The 15,284-nt window shown below is 46.9% G+C and overlaps 1 protein-coding gene across 3 annotated transcripts in view; it reads left to right on the top strand.

Annotated features, from left to right (window-relative positions):
* The window catches only part of LOC117353635 (sodium-dependent neutral amino acid transporter B(0)AT3-like), a 151,334-nt gene that overhangs the window by 87,755 nt on the left and 48,295 nt on the right, over nucleotides 1-15,284 (top strand). For all 3 annotated transcript variants that reach the window (XM_033929803.1, XM_033929804.1, XM_033929805.1), the window contains one exon: nucleotides 6,967-7,123. In XM_033929803.1, the coding sequence (XP_033785694.1) occupies nucleotides 6,967-7,123 (157 nt within the window). The remainder of the gene's footprint in view (nucleotides 1-6,966; nucleotides 7,124-15,284) is intronic.

The following is a 15,284-nucleotide window of genomic DNA, read 5'->3' as shown; positions in this document are numbered from 1 at the left end:
AAAATTCTGAAATGGGTCTTCTGTGCTTTGTGTTGCCTTCAACTGCGGACCATGTCCCGGTGCCTCACAGGTGAAGACTGAGCAGAAGTATTCATTCAGTAGTTCGGCTTTATCGGAATCTGCTTCCACATAACTTCCGTTTGGTCTTCTAAGGCGTACTATCCCGCCTGTGTTCCTTTTTCTGTCACTAATATACCTGAAGAAGGGTTTGTCCCCCTTTTTAATGTTTTTTGCCAGAATTTCTTCCACTCGAAGTTTTGCCTCCCTAACTGCCATTTTGACCGCTGTAGACCTGGTCCTATATTCTATCTTTGCCTCTCTTTTCTCCGTGCGCTTGTAGGAGAGAAACGCTTTTTTCTTCTCCTTAATGAGGTGCGAGATCTCCGCGGTGAACCATTGGGGTTTATTGTTTCTTTGTCGTTTATTTACTGATTTTATGAAGCGGCTAGTTGCTTCATGTATGGTTGATTTCAGTTAACCACATAGCTTCTACATCATCGGTCTCCGCTTGGTCCTGCAGCGTCCGATGGACAAAATCTCCCATGCGTGCGAAGTCTGTGCCTCGGAAATTGAGTACCTTTGTTTTCGTGTTTGATCTAGGGAAGCCTTTCCTAAGGTTGAACCATACTATGTTGTGGTTGCTGGAGGCTAGCGTATCTCCTACTGAGACCTCTGAGACGCTTTCCCCGTTGGTGAGTACCAGGTCGAGGATCGCCTGGGCCCTAGTGGGCTCCGTTACCATTTGTTTGAGACATGCTCCCTTTATGGAGGTTAAGAGCCTCCTGCTACCGCTGGTTGTCGCTGAAAATGAGTTCCAGTCTGCATCAGGCATATTGAAGTCCCCTAGCAGTACGGCTTCTTCTCGTAGAGTGATATTCTCTATGTCTTCAATTAATTCTGCGTCCATGTCTTCCAGTTGTCTTGGGGGTCTGTATATCACACCTAGATACAGGCATTTTTCTCTGCCTCTTGCAGGTTTACCCAGAGGGACTCCCCGGTGTACTTGACATCTGTGATCCTGGTGGTTTTGATGTCCTCTTTAATGTATAGAGCTACTCCCCCTCCTAACCTGCCCTCTCTGTCCTGACGAAGTAAATTGTAGCCTGGTATAGCCATATCCCACCCATGTGAGTCCGTGAACCAAATTTTAGATATTGCCACCACATCTAGGTCGGCATTCCTTATTTCAGCCTCCAATTCTAGAATTTTGTTACCTAAACTGTGTGCATTGACATACATGGCCCTCCATATCTTGTGTTTGCTAAGTCCCTGTGAGGCGTATCCTACCCGAGTCGGTGTGACTCCTAAAGAACTGTTTGCAATGTGGGTACTTACCTTGGACATGGAAGCGGAGTTTCGACTTACCTCATCAGGATAATTCCTTTCTGCACTAGGTGGTATAGAGCCTATATTTCTGTCTTACTAGTATTCAGCCATTGTTTTCTGCTGATTAGGTGGAGAAGGGAGGGGCTCTGTTTTACTTCTAAGGTTAATTGCATTATCTTTGGGACATTGCTGTGAACAAGGCTGCCCTGTGAACTTCTAAAAGCTAAGTTACTCAGCATTTCATATTCTGTTCCTTTCACTGGTTTTCAGCATTATATCTGCTAAATTTCTCTTCTCCTCCCTGTTTCTTACTAAAAAAAATATTTAAAAAACACAAAAAAATAAACCCTTCTCTTTCCTCTGTTAAATCTTATTTCCTCTTCCTCTTCATAGGAAAAAGGGTAAGACTTTGTTAACATGGTCTACTGTCTGGCAATGACTTAAGATGATGACCTGCCACACTGGCCATAAGGATGTTCAACCCTTTGCCAAAGACTATTTGTCCATTTGAAAGGAAGAAAGCAGCTTTAGAGGCAGAATCTCATAAGAAAATAGTTGCCATACTAAGACAGACTGAAAGTCAATCAAGCCCAGTATCCTGTTTCCAACAGTGGCCAACCAAGGTCCCATGTACTTAGCTAGATTCCAAGTAGTAGAACATTTAATGTGGCTTCTCCTAGGAATAAGCAGTGGATTTTCTCAAACCATCACAATAATGGCCTATGGAAATCTCTTTTAAGAAATTATCCAAATCTTTTTTTAAACCCGGCTAAGCTGATTTCACCACATTCTCCAGCAATGAATTCCAGAATTTAATTACACGTTGTGTAAAGAAATATTCTCTCTGGTTCCTGCAGAATGCCTTTCTAAGATGGACCAGTGCTCTGTAAGGAAAATGCCCCCTGAACAGTCACTGGCATACATCCAGGCTGTGCAGACAACCCTGCATATTTTATATAAGTTTCAAATATTACTCACAATATCAAAGTCAAATCACTAAACTGAAATCTCCCAAGGACTTCTGCAGGGACATTTCTTCTCTCCTCATGGGTTCCGAGGTGTCTGCACATTAATGTTTTGCCAATGACACCAAGTAGTGGCGTACTTAGCATATGTGACACCCGGGGCCCATCATTTTTTTTACACCCCACCCCCCCATCTATAAGAAAAATATGATTTTTAGTAACAATCCACATATTACACAACAAGAGTGTACCTAGGAAAAGGCAGCATCTTAAACACTGCAGTGAGCACTAGAACACCAACACATACATTGTAAAACTAAACAAGCCAGATCCTGCACAGTCCCTTTCATACACACAGAACAGAGATACACCCTCGCCCAATATGGAATAATCACAAACTAAAAATAGAAATAGGTAGACAAAAGTTAAACTGAACCGCCAAGAAACCAGTCTTTGCAACACCACAACACCACAAAAACAGTAATACAAGTCCTCTAATACTGTGCAAAATGTAAAGTCAGTAGATGTAAATTTGAAAAAACTGATACATAACAATCACTACTTTACAAATTAACAAATAAAAATAAAACAAATAATGAGAAATAAGAAAATACCATTTTTATTGGACTAATCCCCGTAAGCTCGGTCCCCATCCCTGCAAACCACCTGATTCTATCTACACAAGCCTTGAATTGTTTTATATTGAACTCATTATATTAAAGTATAAAAAGAAACAATATTCTGTACAATTGTCAATTTATACATCAGTGTCTTCTCCCCACTTTCTCTTCCCCATTTCCTTTCAGCGTCCTCAGCCCACTCTCTTTCCACTTTCCTTCAGTGAATGCACATAAAAACAAGCAAGTAATTTTATATCATTTTCATTCTATTTATTCATAGAAATTAAAGTCTAAATAATGCCAGTCACATAACAAAACATGATTTTACAAAAATAATTCCCTGCACAGTCAAGCCTGCAAGGATTACTAGATGTCTTTCAGCAGCTCCCCTTCCTCCCTCCCCCTTACCTTCGTGGCCAAGTCAAAATGATCTACCAACAATAAAATTTTAAAAACACAAAGCACACTGTACGCAGAGAAAATGTTAATTATCATTTATATTCCGCGGGTTTTCAAAGAGGTCAAGGCAGATGACTTTATGCAATGTCACCTCAGTAACTATACAAAAACAGACAAATATATCCCCTCCCTTTTTACTAAACCGCAATAGCGGTTTTTAGCACAGGGACTGCGCTGAATGCTCCACGCTGCTCTCGACACTCATAGGCTACCTGCGCTAAAAACCACTATTGCAGTTTAGTAAAAGGGGGCCATAGTGCAAAATATAGACCGCATATATAAATTCTCAAAACGGACACATTTTGATCACTAAATTGAAAATAAAATCATTTTTCCTACCTTTGTTTGGTAATTTCATCAGTCTCTGGTTGCACTTTATTCTTCTGACTGTGCATCCAATATTTCTTCCCTTCTTTCAGCCTCCTGTATGCTTCCTCTCCTCCAGACTCATTCCCTCCCCCAACTTTTTCTTTGTTTCATCCTGCCTCTTCTTTCTTTCTCTATGTCTGTCTTTCTCTCTCTCCGTGCCCTATTTCTTTCTTTCTTTCTTTCACCCTGCCCCCTTCTTTCTTTCTCTCTCCATGCCCCTTTTCTTACTGTATGTCTATCTTTCTCTCTCTCTCCGTGCCCCATTTTTTCTTTCTTTCTTTGTTTCACCCTGCCCCCTTTCTTTCTTTCTGGCTCCCTGTCCCCCCACTTCTTTCTTTCTTTCTCCCTGCCCTCCCCCATGCCACCGCCATTGGGAAACATGCTGCTGCCACCGCCGCCAGGGAAAGGCTGCCACTGCTGCCATTGGGAACAGGCCAGCGCCGAGTTCTCCCTCCCTGCTTTTCTTCCCCGCAGGGCCAACCAACTCTCGCCGCCCGACGTCAATTCTAACATCAGAGAGGACGTTCTGGGCGAGCCAGGCAGCGATTGGCTGGCCCAGAACGTCCTCTCCGACGTCAGAATTGACGTCGGGTGGCGAGAGTAGGTTGGCCCACAGGGAAGAAAAGCAGGGAGGGAGAACTCGGCGCCGGCCTGTTCCCGATGTTGGCAGTGGCAGCCTTTCCCTGGCGGCAGCTTATTCCCCGGTGGGTGGCCAGCTGTGTACCCCCTTGGGGCATGCACCCGGGGCGGACCGCCCCCCGCCCCCCCCTTGGTACACCACTGACACCAAGTCACAATTTGAGAGCTTTAGGAGGGCTTTCTGTGACTCAGAGACCCTGGAGGAACCAGAGGGGGCTATGCCCAGCACTCCTCCCCTCACGTGGCACATGGGCTCTCTTCAGTCAGCCATTCAGCACAAAACTGGCCTGATACAGGGCTAGAAAGGCCTGGAGAGCCATATAAATTGATTAAGTTTCACGTTTTCAAATTTTATTAAAATTTGATATAATCGCCTATCCATATATTTCTAGATAAAGTACAATATATAAAATACAAGTTAAAACAATACGAATATATAAAATACAAAACAAGTACATAAAAGAAAGATTTTCAAAGTGGGAAAACAAGTGCTATGAGGCAGATAGAGGCTTTTGGAAAAAAATTGGGAAATCCAAGATATCCACTGAAGTCACATTTTGGTGCCAAAAGATGGCCTAGAAGAGCTGGATAAAAGTTTCAAAAACTCAGATAAGGTATTTTTGGAAGTGGAGAATCCTATAGGAAGCCCCAGAAACCCTCAAAACATCCACTTTGAACCACCCTGAAGTCTCCCATAAAGAGCAATAGACTGTACTCAGAGAATTGCCTGGTACCGTGACTGCATCAACTCACACTGCTCCTTGTGACTCTGGGCAAGTCACTTAATCCCCCATTGCCCCGGGTACATTAGATAGAGTGTGAGCCTGCCAGGACAGATAGGGAAAAATGCTTGAGTACCTGCATTTACACCACTTAGGTTATAAGTGGTATATAAATACTTATAAAAATAAAAAATAAAATATAGATTTTTGCCTTGGACATGCACTTAAAAGCTTGTCTCTATGGGATCCAAGATCCTGAAACTCTCTTTGGGCTCTGGGATACTGAAACTCTCAACCACACTATCTCCTCACATGTCTTTGGAAGGAGGTGGAGGGTGGGATGCAGTTGGCACATGCTACAGCCCTCTGGACCAACATGGGCCACTCAGCCTGTGCTCAAGCACCTGATAAATCAGGGGTGAGCTGAGCCCCAAGGGAACACACCCCGAGCTTTCCTAAGTGTTAGCTCAGGCTGGCTAGGTAGGTGCCCTGTAAAAGAATTGCCCCTCCCAGCCACAGCTCTCTGAACCACAGGCTATTATCTTCTCCCAGGCAGAGCTGTTCCAGAAATCCTGGAACCTCTGGGGCAACATGAAACCTTGAACTTCAGATTAACAACCCCAAAATAATAACTCATTTGCAAAACAGAAGAAAAGATACCTCTTCAATTCCCTTGCAGAAGGAAAAACTAGGAGATGGGGACTACACACTGATACATGGAGACAGAGCTAAAAAGCTGTAGATCAGTGTATTGCAAACTGTGTGCTGCAGGGCAGATTCCAGGTGTGCTGCCAGATGCCATTGAGGAGGAGAGGCACCGGCGCTGGCATATCATGTGTGCTGTCAGCCAGCGCCTGCACCTCTTCTTCTCTGGCATCTCTCCTCCTTTCCCTGCACCTCTCCTCCATTGGAAACCCCTACCGGCATAGAAATAGGCTCAGGGGCTCAGCTGGAGGACCTTTGCGCACACACGAATGTCAGCATGATGTGCACTTGGCGTCATTGTATTGATGTCCAAGCACTTCCAGATACCCTCCAGCCGTGGCACTGAGTTTAATGTGTCATGGCATCGAAAAGTTTGTAGGATCCTGCTGTAGATGATTCCTTCTGCAAAAACTTGGTCAAGACTCTTACTCCTTTTGCACTGGAAGATTGTTTTATACCAATGGTGGTGTACAATAAGCTGTAGTAAAAGTGCCCCTTAATTCATTTTGCTGTCAAATTTTATAATTAACAGTGAACTGTGGGATGGCTAAAGTATGTTTTAAATATATTTCCCATTGTTTAGAAAATTGTTTATTTTGAGCAAAACATGTGTAGTACAATTGCAAAACAAAACAAAAAATCAGAACAGATTGCCTAGACTAAGAAATCATGTGGGCAAATATTCTAAGCGTGTTTTAAAAACACACAGGCATAAAAGATTTGCATAAAATTAGTGGCAGTCTTTAGGAGCACACAGTTTCAAAACAAGCCTGTTTTCCTGTGTAATTTTCAAATTTTATGTAACCTGGTTTGGCTGAAATTTGACCCCCCCTGGATAACTATAAAGTATTTATATGGTTTCCACATACTTTTGCCACATCAAAAAAGAATACATCCTACAGAATTGAAAAGTTTACACAAAAATAATTTCTCCTTTATTCTTCTGCCTGAAAAAAGGTGTGTTTGGGACTTTTTGTCCCCATCCCCATGTACACAAATTTTTAAAATAAAAACTACATGTTTTGTTTTTCTTTGTAAAGTGTCCAAGAAGTTGATGGGTCTTTGCACCTAGGGAGCCTATTGAAAACTGCCCCTCAAAAGTTTCTGTGTTTATGAAAACTTGGTTTTCCATGTGATCTGATTAATTATTGTCAATATCAGAAACATTGTTTCTATCACCAATGAATTTGACCTGATGGACCAGAATATCACAAGAGACACATATAATACCTGGCATCAGGAGCTGAAGTACCAGCATCCAGAAAGAACTTCCGGATTGAAGTTGAAGGAATGCAAGCTTCAGGAGTTTCTTGATCAGGTACAGAAAATTAGTTAAATGGCAAGTAATATATTTAAAAGTGTTACTAATAAATTTTTTAAAAGTCTTTATTGTGTTACATTACAATAACAAGTAGAACAAGCAACAACAACAACAAAAGTAAGCATGGATTTCTTAAGGGAAGATAAGCCACATTACATATCAGGAGGAGTCAAAGAGGGTTTGATGATATATAGTGAGTGCTCCCCCGCAAATTTGCAGTCGGAGGTTCGCGGTCCTGGTCATTCGCGATATTTTCCCGACCGTGAATGATCAGGCAGGAGAGGGCAGCCAGAGTCCAGCAAGTGAAGGAAATCACTCGCTGTATGCTCCAACTGCCTCTTCCTGTACTAAAGTCAGGCCTTACCAATCAGGAGCTGCATGTCAAAGCAGCTCCTGATTGGTGAGGCCTGACTTTAGTACAGGAAGAGGCGGTCGGAGCATACAGCGAGTGATTTCCTTCACTTGCCGGCGCTCCGGCTGCCCTCTCCTGCCTCTCCAACTGCTTTCTTCTGCCTTAAAAAACCATATTCACGGATTTTTGAAATTCGTGGGGGTTCCTGGAATGTATCCCCCATGAATTTTGGGGGAGTACGGTATAGACAATCTATGTACATTAGAGTAAGACAGAGGACTAGCAATTACAACTACTCCTGAGTGTTCCCTCTAAGGTGAGCGCATGAGCGATTGCTCACTATTTTCAGTGGCATCGCTCATGCGCTTTCTCCTGTCGCTCACTCGAGGGCGAGGTGAGAGGAAGCGGCGGCGACTCCTCTCAAGATCCCTGACTGCATCGGACTTCCGACGCAGGTGGGGATTCGTGAGAGGAGCCGCTGCCATGTCTTCAGTGTCATACGGGGGGGGGGGGGCGGTCCGCCCTGGCTGTGCACCCGCCCTAAGGCTGCAGTCAGAGAGGAAGTTCGGGCCAGCCAATCGCTGCCTGGTTGGGCGGAACTTCCTCTCCGACGGCAGAATTGACATCGGGGGAAGCAAAGAGAGCTTGGGGCAGCCGCGGCAGTGGCTTTGGGGCCTGTTTCCCCCGATGGTTGTGGCGGTGGCTTTGGGGCCTGTTTCCCCCCGATGGTTGTGGCGGCGGCTTTGGGGCCTGTTTCCCCCGATGGTTGCGGCGGTGGCTTTGGGGTCTGTTTCCCCTGATGGTGGCAGCAGTAGCTTTGTAGAGGATAGGGAAAAAGAAAGGGGGCAGGCAGGAAGACAGAAGGGAAACAGAAAAAAAGAAAGGGGGCATCAAGAGAGAGAAAGAAAAGAAAGGGCAGGGAGAGAGGAAGAAAAAGTTGGGGGGAGGGAATGAGGTCTTGAGGAGAGGAAGCATACAGGCTGAAAGAAGGGAAGAAAGATTGGATGCACAGTCAGAAGATGAAAGTGCAACCAGAGACTCATGAAATCACCAGAAAAGGTAGGAAAAATGATTTTATTTTAAATTTAGTGATCAAAATGTGTCTGAATTTATATATGCTGTCTATATTTTGCACTATGGCCCCCTTTTACTAAACCGCAATAGTGTTTTTTAGCGCAGGGAGCCTATGAGCGTCGAGAGCAGCGCTGGGCATTTAGCGCAGTTCCCTGCGCTAAAAACTGCTATTGCGGTTTAATAAAAAGGGAGGGGGGTATATTTGTCTATTTTTGTATGGTTGTTACTGAGATGACAATGCATAGAGTTATCTGCCTTGACCTCTTTGAAAAAAACCCAGAATAGGAATGATAATTAACATTTTCTCAGCGTATAGTGTGCTTTGTGTTTTTTAATTTTATTGTTGGTAGATCATTTTGACTTGGTCATTTTAAAGTAGCTCGCAAGCCCAAAACGTTTGGGCACCCCTGAGCTAGAGCGTTGAAGCTGTGTATTTCTATTTTATCCCCCCCTTTTACAAAACTGTGGAGCGTTTTTTAGCGCCAGCCGTGGTGGTAGGAGCGCTGATGCTCAGAATTCTATGAGCATCAGAGCTGTTACCACCGTGGCTAAAATCCACACTACAGTTTTGTAAAAGGGGGAGGGGTTAGTTTGTGATGACATATTCCATACTAGGCAAAGGTGTTTTCTGTGTTCTGTGTGTTTGAAAGACATGGTTTTCTGTTAGGATTGACGGTGTAGGATTGATCTATGCTGGTCTGGCTTGTTTAGTTTTACAATGGGTGTATTGATGTACTGCTCACTGCAATATGTAAGATGCTGCCTTTTCCTAGGTACTCATGTGTGACGTGTGGCTTGTTACTAAAAATCATGTTTTTCGTACAGATGGGGGGGGTGCCAAAAAATGATGGGCCCTGGGTGTTACATATGCTAGGTACGCCACTGTATGTAAAGATACCAGAAAGCTGGCGAAGCAAAAAACTTTAAGTAAATTGTTATTCTTCTAAGTTTTGAGTATTTAACCCTCCCACAATCTCACGGGCACTCGTTTCAAGTTTATTGAGATTTTGATTTAAACGCGATATCAAATATTTTCAATGCGTATAACAAAAATAAATTTGGGGAAATAAATAAAATCATTTGAACAATAAACATATAAACATATCCATAGATGATTAAAAATACATAAGGAGTACAAGGATAAACTACATTTGTTTAAAAATGCGTCCTCCGCGCCTGCTCATAAATTTGTGGAGTATGTAACTTGTCGCTAATGCATATTTCTTTTTGCACACACCTCATCAATCCTTAGAGGGAACATTGCTCCTGACTCCATTGTAGTTATTCCATCTTTAGTGGGAGGAGGAACAGTAGGGTATATCCCTAGTGTGTCACCTTTCATACAACTGAGGCTTATAAACCATATTCTGACTAGGCCTAAACCAAAGCATCAAGGATGAATCTCTGCTTCCTGCATCTACATGCCGATTGCCATTTCAATGACATGGGCATACCAAGGAGCATCTGAACAGACTGGAAGCTCCTGGTGCATAGAAATGCAAGGAAAGCAGTGACCTTGAGGTGGACGGGTATGAGGTTATTCCTGCATGCGCATGCCTGTAGGAGGGGTTTCAGCTGCTTATAGAGGTCTTGTATAGCTGCCCTATCAAATCGGTATCTATCTATACATCTTCAGTATCTATCTACATGTCTGTGAGGTCTAGGAAGCAGGAACGAGCCCTGAAGACTCTCATGTGGGAGTATCTCCTTCAGGGCCCTCCCTGATCTCTCTCTTCCTCCTGCAGCAGAACTTCAGCCATCACCAGTGCCTTAATTCCATCCATAACCCACCATCACAGGTGCAGCTACTATCCCAGCTAACTCCACTACCTAAGAACATAAGAACATAAGCATTGCCTCTGCCGGGTCAGACCAGGGGTCCATCGTGCCCGGCAGTCCGCTCCCGCGGCGGCCCTCCAGGTCCATGACCTGAAAGTTTTCCCTACCTAACCTAAAATGTCCATACCCTATTCGCTCAATGTCCTGTAAGGTAAACCTCTATCTGTACCCTGTTATCCCCTTCGCTTCCAGGAAGTCATCCAGTCCCTTTTTGAACCCCAGAATTGTACTCTGTCTTATCACCTCTCCGGGAAGCGCGTTCCAGGTGTCTACCACCCGTTGAGTGAAGAAGAACTTCCTTGCATTCGTTATGAATCTGTCTCCTCTCAGTTTTTCTGAATGACCTCTTGTTTTAGTTGTCTAAAGAATCTGTCCCTCTCCACCTTCTCTATGCCTTTCATGATTTTATAAGTCTCTATCATGTCCCCTCTCAGTCTCCGCTTTTCCAGGGTAAAGAGCCCCAGCCTGTCTAACCGTTCGGCATATGAAAGGTTCTCCATACCCTTTATCATCTTCGTTGCTCTCCTCTGGACCCTCTCGAGTATTGCCATGTCCTTCTTGAGGTATGGCGACCAGTATTGGACGCAGTATTCCAGATGTGGGCGCACCATTGCTCGATACAGTGGCAGGATAACTTCCTTTGTTCTGGTAGTGATACCTTTTTTGATAATGCCCAACATTCTGCTCGCTTTTTTTGAGGCCGCTGCACATTGCGCCGCCGGCTTCATTGTGTTATCCACCAATACCCCCAGATCTTTTTCTTGGCTGCCTTCCCCGAGTACCCTCCCTCCCATCGTATAGCTGTACATGGAGTTCCCCTTCCCTATGTGCAAGACCTTACATTTCTCCACATTGAAGCTCATCTGCCATTTTTTTGCCCACTCACTCAGTTTGTTCAGGTCGCTCTGCAGTTCTATGCATTCCTCAACAGTTCTGACCCTGCTGGAGAGTTTTGTGTCATCCGCGAATTTGATAACTTCGCACTTCGTCCCCGTTTCTAGATCATTAATAAATATATTGAACAGCAGTGGTCCCAGCACTGACCCTTGCGGAACACCACTTGTGACCCCTATCCAGTCAGAGTAGTGCCCCTTTACTCCTACCCTCTGCTTCCTGCCCGCCAGCCAATTTTTGATCCATCTGTGCACGTCCCCTTCCACCTACCAAATGTTATGCTCCCCTCCCTAGACAGACAGCCTCTAGGCACTCCCTATCCCTGACACAGCCAACAGCAGTCCTCAAATCAGTCAACCCACCCCCTCAGACAAGACTTCAGTTCCTGCCACACGGGACAGACAGAAAGAGACTGCATAGCAACAGAGAGCAAGGTGAGTGACTAAGGGCAACATTCTAAAAACTTAAGGTTACCTTTAACACGGTTGCTAAACCAGTTTCAGTCAGTTTAGTGGGCATGTATTTTAGCGGTAGATTATCAAAACGGCTTACCGTGGTCTTTTCCACAGTCTAGCATCCTTTCTGGCTCCCGCCTTTCAGTACCGAGCAGCAGCACCAAATCGCGCTCCTGCTTGTGTTGCTCAGCGCCGAAGGAACTCGCGTCAGCCGGTTAGCAGCAGGGCAGGAACTTGGAAAGTTCGCTCCTGCCTGCTGAACCTCCACCACGGATCGCTAAGATGAGGTACCATAAGAGGATAGGGCAAGGAGGGAGGTGGGGGCAGAGCCTGGGAGGAAGGGAGGGAGGGTGCAGAGTTTGATGGGGAAAGGAAGGAAGGGTGCTGGGTGCAGAGTCTGATGGGAGGGGTGAAGGAAGGAAGGAAGGGGGCTGGTGCAATACCTGACAGGGGAGTGAGGGAAGGGTGCTGAGCTCAGAACCTGACAAGGGAAGATGGAAGGATGCTAGGCGCAGAGCCTGAAAGGGGAGGGGAGGAAGGAAGGTGGCTGGGTGCAGAGCCTGACGGGGCAGGACACTTGAATATTAAGCCGCCCGACTTATATTCGAGTCAACCATTTTTCCTCCTTTATTGGGGGAAAAGGGGGGTCTCATCTTATATTAGGATCAATTTATATTCAAGTATATACGGTAATTGTAAAAGCAACTACAAAAGTCCCCTAACAGATCAAGAAACCTATTTACACTGACAAAGAAGTTATTCACATCTTTCCAAGGAAATAATCAACCTGGACAGCGAAATGCTCTCTTCCTTCTTTACAAACAAAATCAACCAAATACAGTCTAACCTCAACTCCACTGCATAGCTAACACCGCATCTTTACAACACCTCCCACCTCAACAAAATACCAAAAACTGCAGCAGAAACCTTACCCTGCTTTGATAACCATCTCCAATGAAGACCTCACGAAAGAGTTGGCACAATCTGACCCTTCTGCTCCATCCTGGATCCCTGTCCATCACATCTCTTAATTTCAGTCAAGAACTCCTTTGTGAAATCAATTCTTCCACACATCAACGTTTCACTACAGACACAATTAACTGCATATTATGTTTGTTTAACCTGTAACCTGTTCTGAGCTCTTTAGGGAGAATGGGATAGAAAATTAATTAAAGAAAGAAATAAGAATTCATGCCAGAATGCTGGAAATCAGCAATCATCAAGCCAGTCCTAAAAAAAATCCCTCAACTCAAATACACCCAGCAACTTCAGGCCTGTCTCCAACCTACCCTTCATATCTATGATACTGGAAAAACCAACACTAACCCAACTGAAATCATTTATTGACAAACAGGAGGTTCTATCTACCTTCCAGTCAGGCTTCAGAAAATTACACAGCACTAAAAATGTCCTACTTGACATCATAGACAATTGCTGGCAATTAATTGACAAAGGAAATGACATCCTGTTGGTTCTGCTTAACTTCAGTGCAGCCTTCAATACCATCAACCATTCTCTCCTCACTCGTCTTGCAGATAGGTATCTGCGACACAGCATTACACTAGTTCCATTCTTTCCTGAGTTAAAGATCCTAAAGTATTCTACTTGGCACCAACCTATCCAAACCAAAACCAAATATGGAGTACCACATGAGGCCCTACTATTTATTATTTATTTTACTAATTTCTATTCCGCCTATCAACTAGGCGGATTACAAATTCACATACATAAAATGAATGACACACATAAAATTCCCTCTACTCTTCAATTTTTACATCAGACCGGTCCTAGAACTAGCCCAAAAATACCAAATATAAATCCATTCCTTTGCCAACAATATTCAACTACCGTATTTTCACGCATATAACGCGCGCGTTATACGCGTTTTTACCTACCGCGCATACCCCTCGCGCGTTATATGCGTGAGCGCGGTATACGAAAGTTTTCAAACATAGTTCCCACCCCGCCCGATTCACCCCCCCAGCAGGACCACTCGCACCCCCACCCCGAACGACCACTCGCACGCGCTCCCACCCGCACCCGCATCCACGATCGGAGCAAGAGGGAGCCCAAGCCCTCTTGCCCGGCCGACTCCCCGACGTCCGATACATCCCCCCCCCCCGGCAGGACCACTCGCACCCCCACCCCGAAGGACCGCCGACTTCCCGACAATATCGGGCCAGAAGGGAGCCCAAACCCTCCTGGCCACGGCGACCCCCTAACCCCACCCCGCACTACATTACGGGCAGGAGGGATCCCAGGCCCTCCTGCCCTCGACGCAAACCCCCCTCCCCCCCCAACGACCGTCCCCCCCCCAAGAACCTCCGACCGCCCCCCCAGCCGACCCGCGACCCCCCTGGCCGACCCCCACGACCCCCCCACCCCCCTTCCCCGTACCTTTGGAAGTTGGCCGGACAGACGGGAGCCAAACCCGCCTGTCCGGCAGGCAGCCAACGAAGGAATGAGGCCGGATTGGCCCATCCGTCCTAAAGCTCCGCCTACTGGTGGGGCCTAAGGCGCGTGGGCCAATCAGAATAGGCCCTGGAGCCTTAGGTCCCACCTGGGGGCGCGGCCTGAGGCACATGGTCGGGTTGGGCCCATGTGCCTCAGGCCGCGCCCCCAGGTGGGACCTAAGGCTCCAGGGCCTATTCTGATTGGCCCACGCGCCTTAGGCCCCACCAGTAGGCGGAGCTTTAGGACGGATGGGCCAATCCGGCCTCATTCCTTCGTTGGCTGCCTGCCGGACAGGCGGGTTTGGCTCCCGTCTGTCCGGCCAACTTCCAAAGGTACGGGGAAGGGGGGTGGGGGGGTCGTGGGGGTCGCCAGGGGGGTCGCGGGTCGGCTGGGGGAGCGGTCGGAGGTTCTTGGGGGGGGCGGTCGTTGGGGGGGAGGGGGGTTTGCGTCGAGGGCAGGAGGGCCTGGGATCCCTCCTGCCCGTAATGTAGTGCGGGGTGGGGTTAGGGGGTCGCCGTGGCCAGGAGGGTTTGGGCTCCCTTCTGGCCCAACTACCAAAGGTACGGGGAAGGGGGGTGGGGGGGTCGTGGGGGTCGCCAGGGGGGGTCGCGGGTCGGCTGGGGGAGCGGTCGGAGGTTCTTGGGGGGGGCAGTCGTTGGGGGGGGAGGGGGGTTTGCGTCGAGGGCAGGAGGGCCTGGGATCCCTCCTGCCCGTAATGTAGTGCGGGGTGGGGGTAGGGGGTCGCCGTGGACAGGAGGGTTTGGGCTCCCTCCTGGCCCGATATTGTCGGGGAGTCGGCGGTCCTTCGGGGTGGGGGTGCGAATGGTCCTGCCGGGGGGGGGGATGAATCGGACGTCGGGGGGGGGGTGAACGGAGAGTCGGGACAGCGCACGGAGAGGCGGGGCAGTGCACGGAAGTCAGGGGGGTGAACGGAGAGTCGGGACAGCGCACGGAAAGTCAGGGCAGTGCACGGAAGTCAGGGGGGGTGAACGGAGAGTCGGGACAGCGCACGGAAAGTCAGGGCAGTGCATGGAAGTCAGGGGGGGGGTGAACGGAGAGTCGGGACAGCGCACGGAGAGGCGGGGCAGTG

Source organism: Geotrypetes seraphini, chromosome 2, assembly GCF_902459505.1.
Source record: "Geotrypetes seraphini chromosome 2, aGeoSer1.1, whole genome shotgun sequence".
Lineage (NCBI taxonomy): Eukaryota > Metazoa > Chordata > Amphibia > Gymnophiona > Dermophiidae > Geotrypetes > Geotrypetes seraphini.
This window is presented reverse-complemented; position numbering and strand designations above follow the sequence as displayed.